At 56.0% G+C, this 15,015-nt stretch overlaps 1 protein-coding gene across 1 annotated transcript in view; it reads right to left on the minus strand.

The window, feature by feature from the left end:
* Positions 1–364: 364 nt before the first annotated feature.
* Positions 365–15,015, minus strand: part of LOC134356400 (asc-type amino acid transporter 1-like) — an 18,386-nt gene continuing 3,735 nt past the window's right edge. Inside the window, exons 2-3 of the mRNA XM_063067333.1 lie at positions 5,751–5,928; positions 365–1,159 (exon numbers count right to left, since the gene is read on the minus strand). Of these exons, the coding sequence (XP_062923403.1) occupies positions 1,053–1,159; positions 5,751–5,928 (285 nt within the window). The 3' untranslated portion in view covers positions 365–1,052. The remainder of the gene's footprint in view (positions 1,160–5,750; positions 5,929–15,015) is intronic.

Below are 15,015 nucleotides of genomic sequence, written 5' to 3' on the forward strand. Positions count from 1 at the left end.
TGCATCTTTTTCTATGTAAGGGGTTCAAAATGATGAACGGTATTGCGGGTGTGGCCCCACCAGATGAAACAAAATGTGCCTGCTGTCCATCCCCTGCACAATAAAGGTCAACTGCTGTTTGCCACCTTGTTGACCAGCCTGCTAACTTTGTGCTTCATTCACGGGGACACCGAGATTGCTCTGAACTTTCCTAGTTTGAACTCTCACTCCAGTGAGATGATAATCTGCCTTTTGCGTCCTCTCAGAGGTTTGTGACCTCAGACTACATTCCATTTGCCAAGCTTTCACCCTCCCACCCAATTGCAATCCTGATACAGAACCAGAGTGAATCACTGCTGGGAATTCACACCAGGAATTTTACAGTTATGAGGAAAGAGACAGGATGTGGATTCAAGAAGTTTTATTGAGTCAAATGATCTTCCTGAAGTTTGTCCTGTCAGGACAGTGAGTGTCCGTGCCTGCTACCCATCCTTTTTCTCTCCACTCTCCCCTCCTACCCACCCCAGGGCTGTGAGGGAGGAATCGGCCCCTGACCGTCTCCTGTGGCCTGACAACAGGCCGGGGGGAAACAGTCAGTACTCCAGATGGAGTTGGGGGTGGGGTGGGGAGGGAACTGTGTTCAGGGGGCTGCTTGGGGAGAAGACCAAGTTTTTCACCATCACAGTTTTGTGGTCACTCTCAACCCCAGGACAGAATGGGCAGTGGGGACAGTGTCCTGGGACAGATGGGCTATCGGGGTAACAGTACCGGGACACTGCTGCTCACTGCCCAGACTCCCCCTCAGATCAGCGCAGTTTCTCAGGATGGGATGGGTGAGGGGAGGTTTGGAATCAGGGTCGTCTCAAAAACTGGGCTTGTGCCTGCTCCAACCTCTGGCTGGTTGCTGGACCTGCCTACGTTCTCTATGGATCTCTACCCACCACTACGGGGAAAAGCTGGGAACTTCTGTCTCTTGGGCATACGCTCGTGTGTTTTTGGCGACATATTCCTGCCCTGGGTGCCATCGGGTTGGTGACTGCTCAATGTGGTCTGGACCCACTTTGCAACAGTTACTACTTCCCATCCAGATTTGGGGTTGGAGGTTGTCCGTTCTCCTCTGGTATCTCCTCCTGAGGGTAAACAACAAAACACAGCTTCTGTCCGGAAAACATCGCTGCTTCTGTAAAACGAAACAAATGTCAGGAAATCTGGGTAGGAGAAAGAGTCTTTCCTGTCACTGGGCTCAGGGACAGAGGAGCCCCTGTCAGCCAAGGCTCTCCCCACCTCTGCCTACTTAGTAACCCAGGGTCCACACCCCTGACCCTGAGAACCAGACCCTTCAGCACAACCAGTCCATGCTGACCAAGCTTCTCATCTCTGCTAGTCCCATTTGGTTCACATCTCTCTGAACTGTTCCTATTCATGTAACCGTCCAAGTACCTTTCAAATGTTTCAACCACTTCCAGATACTGACCACTCTCTGGGTGAAAAAGCTGACCCTCAAGATTCTTTTAAATATTTCCCTTGTTACTATGAACCTGTTCCCCCAACCTTTGGAACAAAACTGTTGTCATTCACCCCTTGCAATTTGATGCACCTCACCTCTCATTCTACACACCCGGGGGAAAAGTCCCTACCTGCCCAACCGCTCTCCATAACTCAGTCCCGAGTCCCAGAAATACACTTGTAAATGTCTGCACACTCTCCAGTGAATGGCATCTTTCCAACAGTAGGGTGACTAAAACTGGGCACAATATTCCAAGTACAGCCTCACCAACGTCTGGTACACATGGAATATACAACCCAAATTCTGTTTTCATAAGGCCAAAAGGCTGTTTCTCCATTCTGCCCTCATTGACCACCTTCAAAAATGCTACTGGATTTGTGAGGCATGAGCTCACTGTCACTGCACATCCATGTACACTCCTGCAGCTCCAGAGATTCACTTCTTCTCACACCTATCACCTCCCAACTTTTTACCTCTTCCTTCTCACCTATCAGGTCTCAGTCTGAAACGTTGACTGTTTATTCCCCTCCATAGATGTTGCCTGACCTGCTGTGTTCCTCCAGCATTTTGTGTGTGTATCTGACCAGTGACTGCTTTTTCCTGGCCAGATCCTCAATATTCCTCATCATCCAGGGTTCACTACTCTGACCATCCATGTGCTTCACTCAGACAGGAACACACAGGCCTTGAACACTATCTCACCTTTCAAAGCTTCCAACTTGTCTATGGATCTTTACTCACTAACAACTTCCTCCTATCAACCTTTGCAAGTTACAACTACCATTAAAACTCAACTTCTCTCAATTTAGATCTTAAACTTGCGACCAGTTCCACCCTTTCTATAACTAATTTAAAACTACTAGAACTATGGTCACTGCCCCCTCCACTACCCCCTCAGTGAGCTGCCTGGCCAAATTATCCAAAAGCAGTCAACCTTTGTCGATAATACATTGCCTACATCAGCCTCTATTGATCGCCCAAGAGAACTTCCTTGGAACACACTTAACAAACACCACCCCTTCTAAGCCCAGAACACGATGGGTAACCTCTACAAGGTGACCACCATCTTCTTATTTCTTAATTCCACTGGATGATCCCACATCTCTGACAAATCCTCCTTCTCTCAGTCCTATACCCCTTTCCCACCTACAACAGCCATAGCCTGGATCACTGAGCTGTTAGTGCTGTCTTTCCATTAGCTTTGGCTATAATATATCAATATTGTGGTTGTGTGGAACGTGGTGGTAGAGGTGGATCCATTAGGGGCATTTCAGAGACCCTTAGGTACATGGATGTGGGAGGGAAGGGTTTGAATGATCTTAGAACAGTTTGGCACAATATCATGGGCCAAATGGCCTGTACTGTTCTGTGGTCAGCTTTCCAAGCTGAGTTCATCTGCCCCACCTTTCAGATTGCTTGCATTGAAATAAATAGCCAGGGATTGGTGGGAGAGAGGACAGATGCCCACCCCATCTCCCACACCTCGTGCACCCTTTCTGTGGCTTCCACATCCTTCCTGTAGTGAGGCAAACAGAATTGAGCACAGTACTCCAAGTGTGGTCTGACCAGGGTCCTATATAGCTGCAACATCACATCTCGGCTCCAAAATTCAATTGCATGATTGATGAAGGTCAATGCACCTTCTTAACCACAGAGTCAACCTGTGCAGCTGCTTTGAGCATCCCATGGACCCGAACACCAAGATCCCTCTGATCCTCCACACTACCAAGAGTCAATACTATATTCTGCCATCATATTTGCCCTACCAAAATGAACCACTTCACACTTATCTGGGTTCAACTCCATCTGCCACTTCTCAGCCCAATTTTGCATCCTATCAATGTCCCGCTGTAACCTCTGACAGCCCTCCACACTATCCACAACACCCCCAATCTTTGTGTCATCAGTAAACTTACTAACCCATCCCTCCATTTCCTCATCCAGGTCATTTATAAAAATTACAAAGAGTGAGGGTCCCAGAACAAGATTCCTGAGGCACACCACTGGTCACCGACCTCCATGCAGAATACAGTATGACCCGTCTACAACCACTCTTTGACTTCTGTGGGCAAGCCAGTTCTGGATCCACAAAGCAATGTGCTCTTGGATCCCATGCCTCCTTACTTTCTCAATAAGCCTTGCATGGGGTACCTTATCAAATGCCTTGCTGAAATCCATATACACTACACCTACTGCTCTTCCTTCATCAATGTGTTTAGTCACATCCTCAAAAAATTCAATCAGGCTCGTAAGGCATAACCTGCCCTTGACAAAGCCATGCTGACTATTCCGAATCATATAATACCTCTCTAGATGTTCATAAATCCTGCCTCTCAGGATCTTCTCCATCAACTTCCCAACCACTGAAGTAAGACTCACTGGTCTATAATTTCCTGGGCGAGCTCTACTCCCTTTCTTGAATAAAGGAACAACATCCGCAACCCTCCAATCCTCTGGAACCTCTCCCGTCCCCATTGATGATGCAAAGATCATTGCCAGAGGCTCAGCAATCTCCTCCCTCACCTCCCACAGTAGCCTGGGGTACATCTCGTCCGGTCCTGGCGACTTAACCAACTTGATGCTTTCCAAAATCTCCAGCACATCCTCTTTCTTAATATCTACATGCTCAAGCTTTTAAGTCTGCTGCAAGTCAGCACTACAATCACCAAGATGCTTTTCCATAGTGAATACTAAAGTAAAGTATTCATTAAGTACCTCTGCTATTTCCTCTGGTTCCATACACACTTCCCCACTGTCACACTTCACAGGTCCTATTCTTTCACATCTTATCCTCTTGCTCTTCACATACTTGTAGAATGCCTTGGGGTTTTCCTTAACCCTGCCTGCCAAGGCCTTCTCATGGCCCCTTCTGGCTCTCCTAATTTCCTTTTTAAGCTCCTTCCTGTTAGCCGTATAATCTTCTAGATCTCTATCATTATCTAGCTCTCTGAACCTTTTGTAAGCTTTTCTTTTCTTCTTGACTAGATTTATTACATCCTTTGTACACCATGGTTCCTGTACCCTACCATAACTTCACTGTCTCATTGGAACGTAACTATGCAGAACTCCACACAAATATCCCTTGAACATTTGCCACTTTCCTTCCGTGCTTTTCCCTGAGAACATCTGTTCTCAATTTAAGCTTCCAAGTTCCTGCCTGATTGCCTCATAATTCCCTTTACTCCAATTAAACACTTTTTTGTTTTAACTTGTCTGTTATTGTAAAGGAGATAGAATTATGATCACTATCTCCAAAATGCTCTCCCACTGTGAGATCTGACACCTGACCAGGTTCATTTCCCAATACTAGATCAAGTACAGCCTCTCCTCTTGTAGGCTTATCTACATATTGTGTCAAGAAACCTTCCCGAACACACCTAACAAACTCCACCCCATCTAAACCCCTTGCTCTAGGGAGATGCCAATTGATATTTGGGAATTAAAAATCTCCCATTACAACAACTCTGTTATTTTTACACCTTCCCTGGATCTGTTTCCCTATCTCATCTTCCCAGGATCTGTTTCCCTATCTGAACAGAGGTATCTTTGGGTCCAAGATCATAGCTGCCTGGAAGTGGCTACACAAGTTGATAGAGTGGATATGAAGAGTCGCGACATGCTTGTCTTTATAGTCGAGCCATTGGGTTTAGAAGTCAGGAGATTATGTTGCAGTTTTATACGTAAAACTCTGGTCAGGCTGCATCTGGAGTATTGCACACAATTCTGGTTGCCTCAATACAGGAAGGACCTCGAGGCTTTGGAGAGGGTGCAGAAGAGGTTTACCATGATGCTGCCTGGATTAGAGGGCATGTGCTGGACAAACTTGGGTTGTTTTCTCTGCAGTGACAGAGGCAGAAGGGAGATCTGATAGAGGTTTATAATGCTATGAGAGATACAGATAGAGTAGACAGATTTCCCAGGGTTGAGATGTCTAATACCAGAGGGCATGCATTTAAGGTGACAAGGGGTAAGCTCACAGTAGATGTGAGGGGCAAGTTGTGTTTTTTTTTTACACAGGGACTGGTGGATGGCTGGAATGTGCTGCCTGGGGTGGTGGGAGAGGCAGAAATATTAGGGACTTTTAAGAGAAGCAGATGGATGTGAGGAAACTGGAAGGATGTGGACGTTGTGTAGGCAGAGGGGATTAGTTTAGTTGGCCATTTGATTGGTTTGGCACAACACTGGGCTGAAGGGCGTGTCCCTGTACTGTACTGCTCAGTGTTGTGACCAAACCCAGCGCTCCCCCACCCCGATGTGAACTCACCAATGATGCGCCCGAGGAACTTGGGCTTCTGGTTCCACTCGATAGCAAGCAGGTAGACAGGAACGCCAGTCAGGATGATCGCCAGGGCAGTCCCACACACCAGCGGCTCTGAGCAGAAACTGAAGAACAGCAGGAAACCCCAGAAGAGCAGGTAAACGATGGGGAAGAGCAGGTTCACCTGTGGGGGAACAACACTGACACTCAGACCAGGTCAGGCAGTGTGGGCAGAGAGACTGGAGGGGGGGAGGTGTGAGGATCTGGTCACAGAGGCAGACGTTGAGGGAGATGGGTGGGGTGTGGTGAGGAGGAGACTGCAGTCAGACAGGGAGACGGGGGGTGGAGAGGAGACTTGAGTCAGACAGGGAGGGGGAGTGGAGACTGGAGTCAGACAGGGAGACAGGGGAGTGGAGACTGGAGTCACACAGGGAGACGGGAGGTGGGGGAGTGGAAACTGGAGTCAGACGGAGATGGGGGGCGAGGGAGTGGAGACTGGAGTCAGACGGAGACGGTAGGAGACGAGACTGGAGTCAGACAGGGAGACGGAGGGAGAGGAGACTGGAGTCAGACGGAGATGGGAGGGTGAGGGAGTGGAGACTGGAGTCAGACAGGAAGATGGGGGGTTGGGGGAGAGGAGACTGGAGTCAAATGGGGAGACGGGGGGCAGTGGAGACTGGAGTCAGACAGGGAGACAGAGGGAGAGGAAACTGGAGTCAGACAGGGAGACGGTAGGAGATGAGACTGGAGTCAGGCAGGGAGATGGAGGGAAACGAGACTGGAGTCAGACAGAGAGATGGAGGGAGAGGAAACTGGAGTCAGACGGAGACGGAGGGAGAGACTGGAGTCAGACGGAATCGGAGGGAGTGGAGACTGAAGTCAGACAGGGAGACGGAGGGAGAGGAGACTGGAGTCAGACAGAGACGGGGGTGGGGGAGTGGAGACTGGAGTCATACGGAGAAGGGGGAAGAAGAGACTGGAGTCAGGAAGACCGGGGGAGTAGGGACTGGAGTCAGACAGGGAGACGGACGGAGCGGAGACTGGAGTCAGACTGGGAGACGGAGGGAGGGGAGACTGGAGTCAGACTGGGAGACGGAGGGAGGGGAGACTGGAGTCAGACTGGGAGACGGAGGGAGGGGAGACTGGAGTCAGACTGGGAGACGGAGGGAGGGGAGACTGGAGTCAGACAGGGAGACGGAGGGAGGGGAGACTGGAGTCAGACAGGGAGACGGAGGGAGGGGAGACTGGAGTCAGACAGGGAGACGGAGGGAGATGAGACTGGAGTCAGACGGAGACGGGGGGGTGGGAGAGTGGAGAGTGAAGTCAGACAGGGAGACAGGGGGTGGGGGAGTGGAGAAGAGTCAGACAGACCAGGCGGTGGGGCAGTGGAGACCGAAGTCAGACAGGGAGGCGGAGGGAGATGAGACTGGAGTCAGACGGAGACGGGGGGGGTGGGAGAGTGGAGAGTGAAGTCAGACAGGGAGACGGGGGGTGGCGGAGTGGAGACCTGAGTCAGACAGGGAGACGGGGGGAGTGCAGACTGGAGTCAGACGGAGACGGGGGGGGTGGGAGAGTGGAGAGTGAAGTCAGACAGGGAGACGGGGGGTGGCGGAGCGGAGACAGAAGTCAGACAGGGAGACGGAGGGAGCGGAGACTGGAGTCAGACTGGGAGACGGAGGGAGAGGAGACTGGAGTCAGGGAGACCGGGGGAGTGGGGACTGGAGTCAGACAGGCAGACGGAGGGAGAGGAGACTGGAGTCAGACAGGGAGACGGAGGGAGAGGAGACTGGAGTCAGACAGAGACGGGGGTGGGGGAGTGGAGACTGGAGTCAGACAGGGAGACCGGGGGAGTGGGGACTGGAGTCAGACAGGGAGACGGAGGGAGCGGAGACTGGAGTCAGACAGTGAGACAGGGGGAGTGGAGACTGGAGTCAGACAGGGAGACGGAGGGAGAGGAGACTGGAGTCAGACAGAGACGGGGGTGGGGGAGTGGAGACTGGAGTCATACGGAGAAGGGGGGAGAAGAGACTGGAGTCAGGGAGACCGGGGGAGTGGAGACTGGAGTCAGACAGGGAGACGGAGGGGTGAGGGAGTGGAGATTGGAGTCAGACAGGGAGATGGGGGGGTGGGGGAGAGGAGAGTGGAGTCAGTCAGGGAGACAGAGGGAGAGGAGCCTGGAGTCAGACAGGGAGACGGGAGGGGGAATGATAGTGGAGACCTGAGTCAGACAGGGAGACGGGGGGGAGTGCAGACTGGAGTCAGACGGAGACGGGGGGGGGTGGGAGAGTGCAGAGTGCAGTCAGACAGGGAGACGGGGGGTGGCGGAGTGGAGACTGGAGTCAGACAGGGAGACCAGGGGGTGGGCGATTGGAGACTGGAGTCAGACAGGGAGACAGAGGGAGAGGAGACTGGAGTCAGACAGGGAGACAGAGGGAGAGGAGACTGGAGTCAGACAGGGAGACAGAGGGAGAGGAGACTGGAGTCAGACAGGGAGACGGTAGGAGACGAGACTGGAGTCAGACAGGGAGACGGAGGGAGAGGAGAGTGGAGTCAGACAGGGAGACGGAGGGAGAGGAGAGTGGAGTCAGACAGGGAGACGGAGGGAGGGGAGACTGGAGTCAGACAGAGACGGGGGTGGGGGAGTGGAGACTGGAGTCAGACAGGGAGACCAGGGGGTGGGCGATTGGAGACTGGAGTCAGACTGGGAGACGGAGGGAGGGGAGACTGGAGTCAGACAGTGAGACGGGGAGTGGAGACTGGAGTCAGACAGGGAGACGGGGTGGGGGAGTGGAGACTGGAGTCAGACAGGGAGACGGGGGGAGAGGAGACTGGAGTCAGATGGAGACGGGGTTGGGGGATGGAGACTGGAGTCAGACGGAGACGGGGGGAGAGGAGACTGGAGTCAGACAGGGAGATGGGGTGGGGGAGAGGAGACTGGAGTCAGACGGAGATGGAGGGAGAGGACAATGGAGTCAGGTAGGGAGATGGAGGAAGCGGAGACTGGAGTCATACAGGGATACGGTGGGGTGGGGGAGTGGAGACGAATCAGATAGGGAGACGGGGGATGGGGAAGTGTAGACTGGAGTCGGACAGGGAGATGGAGGGAGAGGAGACTGGAGTCAGACACGGAGACAGGGATGGAGACTGGAGTCAGACAGGAAGATGAAGGGGTGAGGGAGTGGAGACTGGAGTCAGACAGAGAGACGGGGGGGTGAGGGAGTGGAGATTGGAGTCAGGCAGGGAGATGGGGGTTGGGGGAGAGGAGAATGGAGTCAGACAGGGAGACAGAGGGAGAGGAGCCTGGAGTCAGTCAGGGAGACAGGGGGTATGGGACTGGAGTCAGACAGGGAGATGAAGGGGTGGGGGAGTGGAGACTGGAGTCAGACGGAGAAGGGGGGATTAGAGACTGGAGTCAGGGAGACCGGGGGAGTGGAGACTAGAGTCAGACAGGGAGACGGAAGGAGACGAGACTGGAATCAGACAGGGAGACGGGGTGAGAGGAGACTGGAGTCAGACAGGGAGACGGGAGGGTGAGGGAGTGGAGATTGGAGTCAGACAGGGAGATGGGGGGGTGGGGGAGAGGAGACTGGAGTCAGACAGGGAGACAGAGGCAGAGGAGCCTGGAGTCAGACAGGGAGACAGGGGGTGGGGGACTGGAGACGAGTCAGACAGGGAGACGGTGGGGGCGTAGTGGAGACCTGAGTCAGACAGGGAGATGGGGGGAGTGCAGACTGGAGTCAGACGGAGACGGGGGGGTGGGAGAGTGGAGAGTGAAGTCAGACAGGGAGACGGGGGGTGGCGGAGTGGAGACTGGAGTCAGACAGGGAGACCAGGGGGTGGGCGATTGGAGACTGGAGTCAGACAGGGAGACGGAGGGAGAGGAGAGTGGAGTCAGACAGGGAGATGGAGGGAGAGGAGACTGGAGTCAGACAGGGAGATGGGAGGGTGAAGGAGTGGAGACTGGAGTCAGACAGGAAGATGGGGGGGTGGGGGAGAGGAGACTGGAGTCAGATGGGGCGACGGGGGGGAGTGGAGACTCGAGTCAGACAGAGACGGGGGGTGGGCGAGTGGAGACTGGAGTCAGACAGGGAGACAGAGGGAGAGGAGACTGGAGTCAGACAGGGAGACGGTAGGAGACGAGACTGGAGTCACACAGGGAGATGGGGGAGAAGAGAGTGGAGTCAGACAGGGAGACGGAGGGAGAGGAGACTGGAGTCAGACAGGGAGATGGGAGGGTGAGGGAGTGGAGATTGGAGTCAGACAGGGAGATGGGGGGGTGGGGGAGAGGAGACTGGAGTCAGATGGGGCGACGGGGGGGAGTGGAGACTGGAGTCAGACAGAGACGAGGGGGTGGGCGAGTGGAGACTGGAGTCAGACAGGGAGACAGAGGGAGAGGAGACTGGAGTCAGACAGGGAGACGGTAGGAGACGAGACTGGAGTCACACAGGGAGATGGGGGAGAAGAGAGTGGAGTCAGACAGGGAGATGGGAGGGTGAGGGAGTGGAGATTGGAGTCAGACAGGGAGATGGGGGGGTGGGGGAGAGGAGACTGGAGTCAGATGGGGCGACGGGGGGGAGTGGAGACTGGAGTCAGACAGAGACGGGGGGGTGGGCGAGTGGAGACTGGAGTCAGACAGGGAGACAGAGGGAGGGGAGACTGGAGTCAGACAGGGAGACGGTAGGAGACGAGACTGGAGTCACACAGGGAGATGGGGGAGAAGAGAGTGGAGTCAGACAGGGAGACGGAGGGAGAGGAGACTGGAGTCAGACAGGGAGATGGGAGGGTGAGGGAGTGGAGATTGGAGTCAGACAGGGAGATGGGGGGGTGGGGGAGAGGAGACTGGAATCAGATGGGGAGATGGGGGGGAGTGGAGACTGGAGTAAGGGAGACGGAGGGAGCGGGGACTGGAGTCAGACAGGGAGAAAGAGGGAGAGGAGACTGGAGTCAGACAGGGAGACGGAGGGAGAGGAGACTGGAGTCAGACAGAGACGGAGTGAGAGGAGACTGGAGTCAGACAGGGAGATGGGGAGAGAGGGACTGGAGTCAGGGAGACGGAGGGAGAGGAGACTGGAGTCAGACGTGTGGGAGTGGAGACTGGAGTCAGACAGGGAGACGAGACTGGAGTCAGACAGAGACGGAGGGAGAGGAGCCTGGAGTCAGACAGGCAGACGGGGTGGGGGACTGGAGACGAATCAGACAGGGAGACGGAGTGAGAGGAGACTGGAATCAGACAGGGAGACGGGGTGAGAGGAGACTGGAATCAGACAGGGAGACGGGGTGAGAGGAGACTGGAATCAGACAGGGAGACGGGGGGGTGAGGGAGTGGAGATTGGAGTCAGACAGGGAGATGGGGGGTGGGGGAGAGGAGACTGGAGTCAGACAGGAAGACAGAGGGAGAGGAGCCTGGAGTCAGACAGGGAGACGGGGTGGGGTACTGGAGACGTGTCAGACAGGGAGATGGGGGGAGTGCAGACTGGAGTCAGACAGAGACAGGGGGGTGGGAGAGTGGAGACTGAAGTCAGACAGGGAGACGGGGGGTGGGGGAGTGGAGACTGGAGTCAGACAGGGAAACGGGTGGAGAGGAGACTGGAGTCAGACAGGGAGACGGAGGGAGAGGAGACTGGAGTCAGACAGAGACGGAGTGAGAGGAGACTGGAGTCAGACAGGGAGATGGGGAGAGAGGGACTGGAGTCAGGGAGATGGAGGGAGAGGAGACTGGAGTCAGACGTGCGGGAGTGGAGACTGGAGTCAGACAGGGAGACGGGGGGGGGGGGATAGTGGAGACCTGAGTCAGACAGGGAGACGGGGGGGGTGGGAGAGTGCAGAGTGCAGTCAGACAGGGAGACGGGGGGTGGCGGAGTGGAGACTGGAGTCAGACAGGGAGACCAGGGGGTGGGCGATTGGAGACTGGAGTCAGACAGGGAGACAGAGGGAGAGGAGACTGGAGTCAGACAGGGAGACAGAGGGAGAGGAGACTGGAGTCAGACAGGGAGACGGTAGGAGACGAGACTGGAGTCAGACAGGGAGACGGAGGGAGAGGAGAGTGGAGTCAGACAGGGAGACGGAGGGAGAGGAGAGTGGAGTCAGACAGGGAGACGGAGGGAGAGGAGAGTGGAGTCAGACAGGGAGACGGAGGGAGAGGAGAGTGGAGTCAGACAGGGAGACGGAGGGAGGGGAGACTGGAGTCAGACAGAGACGGGGGTGGGGGAGTGGAGACTGGAGTCAGACAGGGAGACCAGGGGGTGGGCGATTGGAGACTGGAGTCAGACTGGGAGACGGAGGGAGGGGAGACTGGAGTCAGACAGTGAGACGGGGAGTGGAGACTGGAGTCAGACAGGGAGACGGGGTGGGGGAGTGGAGACTGGAGTCAGACAGGGAGACGGGGGAGAGGAGACTGGAGTCAGACGGAGACGGGGGTGGGTGGGAGAGTGGAGAGTGAAGTCAGACAGGGAGACGCGGGGTGGCGGAGTGGAGACTGGAGTCAGACAGGGAGACCAGGGGGTGGGCGACTGGAGACTGGAGTCAGACAGGGAGACGGGGGGAGAGGAGAGTGGAGTCAGACAGGGAGACGGAGGGAGAGGAGACTGGAGTCAGACAGGGAGATGGGAGGGTGAGGGAGTGGAGATTGGAGTCATACGGAGAAGGGGGGAGAAGAGACTGGAGTCAGGGAGACCGGGGGAGTGCAGACTGGAGTCAGACAGGGAGACGGAGGGAGAGGAGACTGGATTCAGACAGGTACACGGAGGGAGAGGAGACTGGAGTCAGACAGGGAGACGGAGGGAGAGGAGACTGGATTCAGACAGCGACACGGAGGGAGAGGAGACTGGAGTCACACGGAGACGGAGGAAGAGGAGACTGGAGTCAGGGAGACGGAGGGAGAGGAGACTGGAGTCAGACAGGGAGACGGGGGGGAGACGAGACTGGAATCAGACAGGGAGACGGAGGGAGACCAGACTGGAGTCAGCCAGGGAGACGGAGGGAGACTAGACTGGAGTCAGATGGGGAGACGGGGTGGGGGAAAGGAGACTGGAGTCAGATAGGGAGACGGAGGGAGAGGGGACTGGAGTCAGGCAAGGAGACGGGGAGAGAAGACTGGAGTCAGACATGGAGACGGGGGAGAGGAGAGTGGAGTCAGACAGGGAGACGGAGGGAGAGGAGACTGGAGTCAGACAGGGAGATGGGAGGGTGAGGGAGTGGAGATTGGAGTCAGACAGGGAGATGGGGGGGTGGGGGAGAGGAGACTGGAGTCAGATGGGGAGACGGGGGGAGTGGAGACTGGAGTCAGACAGAGACGGGGGTGGGAGAGTGGAGACTGGAGTCAGACAGGGAGATGGAGGGAGAGGAGATTGGAGTCAGGGAGACGGAGGGAGCGGAGACTGGAGTCAGACAGGGAGACGGAGGGTGAGGAGACTGGAGTCAGACAGGGAGACGGAGGGAGTGAGGGAGTGGAGACTGGAGTCAGCCAGGGAGACGGAGGGAGACTAGACTGGAGTCAGATGGGGAGACGGGGTGGGGGAAAGGAGACTGGAGTCAGATAGGGAGACGGAGGGAGAGGGGACTGGAGTCAGGCAGGGAGATGGAGGGAAACGAGACTGGAGTCAGCGAGATGGAGGGAGATGAGACTGGAGTCAGAAGGAGATGGAGGGAGACGAGACTGGAGTCAGACAAGGAGACGGGGAGAGGAGACTGGAGTCAGACAGGGAGATGGGGGTGGGGGACTGGAGACGAGTCAGACAGAGAGATGTGGGGGTGGGGGAGTGGAAACTGGAGTCAGACAGGGAGACGGAGGGAGATGAGACTGGAATCAGACAGGGAGACGGAGGGAGATTAGACTGGAGTCAGATGGGGAGATGGGGTGGGGGAGAGGAGACTGGAGTCAGATAGGGAGACGGGGGGTGGGGGAGTGGAGACTGGAGTCAGGGAGACCGGGGGAGTGCAGACTGGAGTCAGACAGGGAGACGGAGGGAGAGGAGACTGGATTCAGACAGGGACACGGAGGGAGAGGAGACTGGAGTCAGACAGGGAGACGGAGGGAGAGGAGACTGGATTCAGACAGCGACACGGAGGGAGAGGAGACTGGAGTCACACGGAGACGGAGGAAGAGGAGACTGGAGTCAGGGAGACGGAGGGAGAGGAGACTGGAGTCAGACAGGGAGACGGGGGGGAGACGAGACTGGAATCAGACAGGGAGACGGAGGGAGACCAGACTGGAGTCAGCCAGGGAGACGGAGGGAGACGACTGGAGTCAGATGGGGAGACGGGGTGGGGGAGAGGAGACTGGAGTCAGATAGGGAGACGGAGGGAGAGGGGACTGGAGTCAGGCAAGGGGACGGGGAGAGAAGACTGGAGTCAGACATGGAGACGGGGGAGAGGAGAGTGGAGTCAGACAGGGAGACGGAGGGAGAGGAGACTGGAGTCAGACAGGGAGATGGGAGGGTGAGGGAGTGGAGATTGGAGTCAGACAGGGAGATGGGGGGGTGGGGGAGAGGAGACTGGAGTCAGATGGGGAGACGGGGGGAGTGGAGACTGGAGTCAGACAGAGACGGGGGTGGGAGAGTGGAGACTGGAGTCAGACAGGGAGATGGAGGGAGAGGAGATTGGAGTCAGGGAGACGGAGGGAGCGGAGACTGGAGTCAGACAGGGAGACGGAGGGTGAGGAGACTGGAGTCAGACAGGGAGACGGAGGGAGTGAGGGAGTGGAGACTGGAGTCAGCCAGGGAGACGGAGGGAGACTAGACTGGAGTCAGATGGGGAGACGGGGTGGGGGAAAGGAGACTGGAGTCAGATAGGGAGACGGAGGGAGAGGGGACTGGAGTCAGGCAGGGAGATGGAGGGAAACGAGACTGGAGTCAGCGAGATGGAGGGAGATGAGACTGGAGTCAGAAGGAGATGGAGGGAGACGAGACTGGAGTCAGACAAGGAGACGGGGAGAGGAGACTGGAGTCAGACAGGGAGATGGGGGTGGGGGACTGGAGACGAGTCAGACAGAGAGATGTGGGGGTGGGGGAGTGGAAACTGGAGTCAGACAGGGAGACGGAGGGAGATGAGACTGGAATCAGACAGGGAGACGGAGGGAGATTAGACTGGAGTCAGATGGGGAGATGGGGTGGGGGAGAGGAGACTGGAGTCAGATAGGGAGACGGGGGGTGGGGGAGTGGAGACTGGAGTCAGACAGGGAGACGGGGGAGAGGAGACTGGAGTCAGACAAGGAGACGGGGAGAGGAGACTGGATTCAGACGGAGACAGAGGGAGAGGGGACTGGAGTCAGACA

Source organism: Mobula hypostoma, chromosome 14, assembly GCF_963921235.1.
Source record: "Mobula hypostoma chromosome 14, sMobHyp1.1, whole genome shotgun sequence".
In the NCBI taxonomy this organism is placed as follows: Eukaryota; Metazoa; Chordata; class Chondrichthyes; order Myliobatiformes; family Myliobatidae; genus Mobula; species Mobula hypostoma.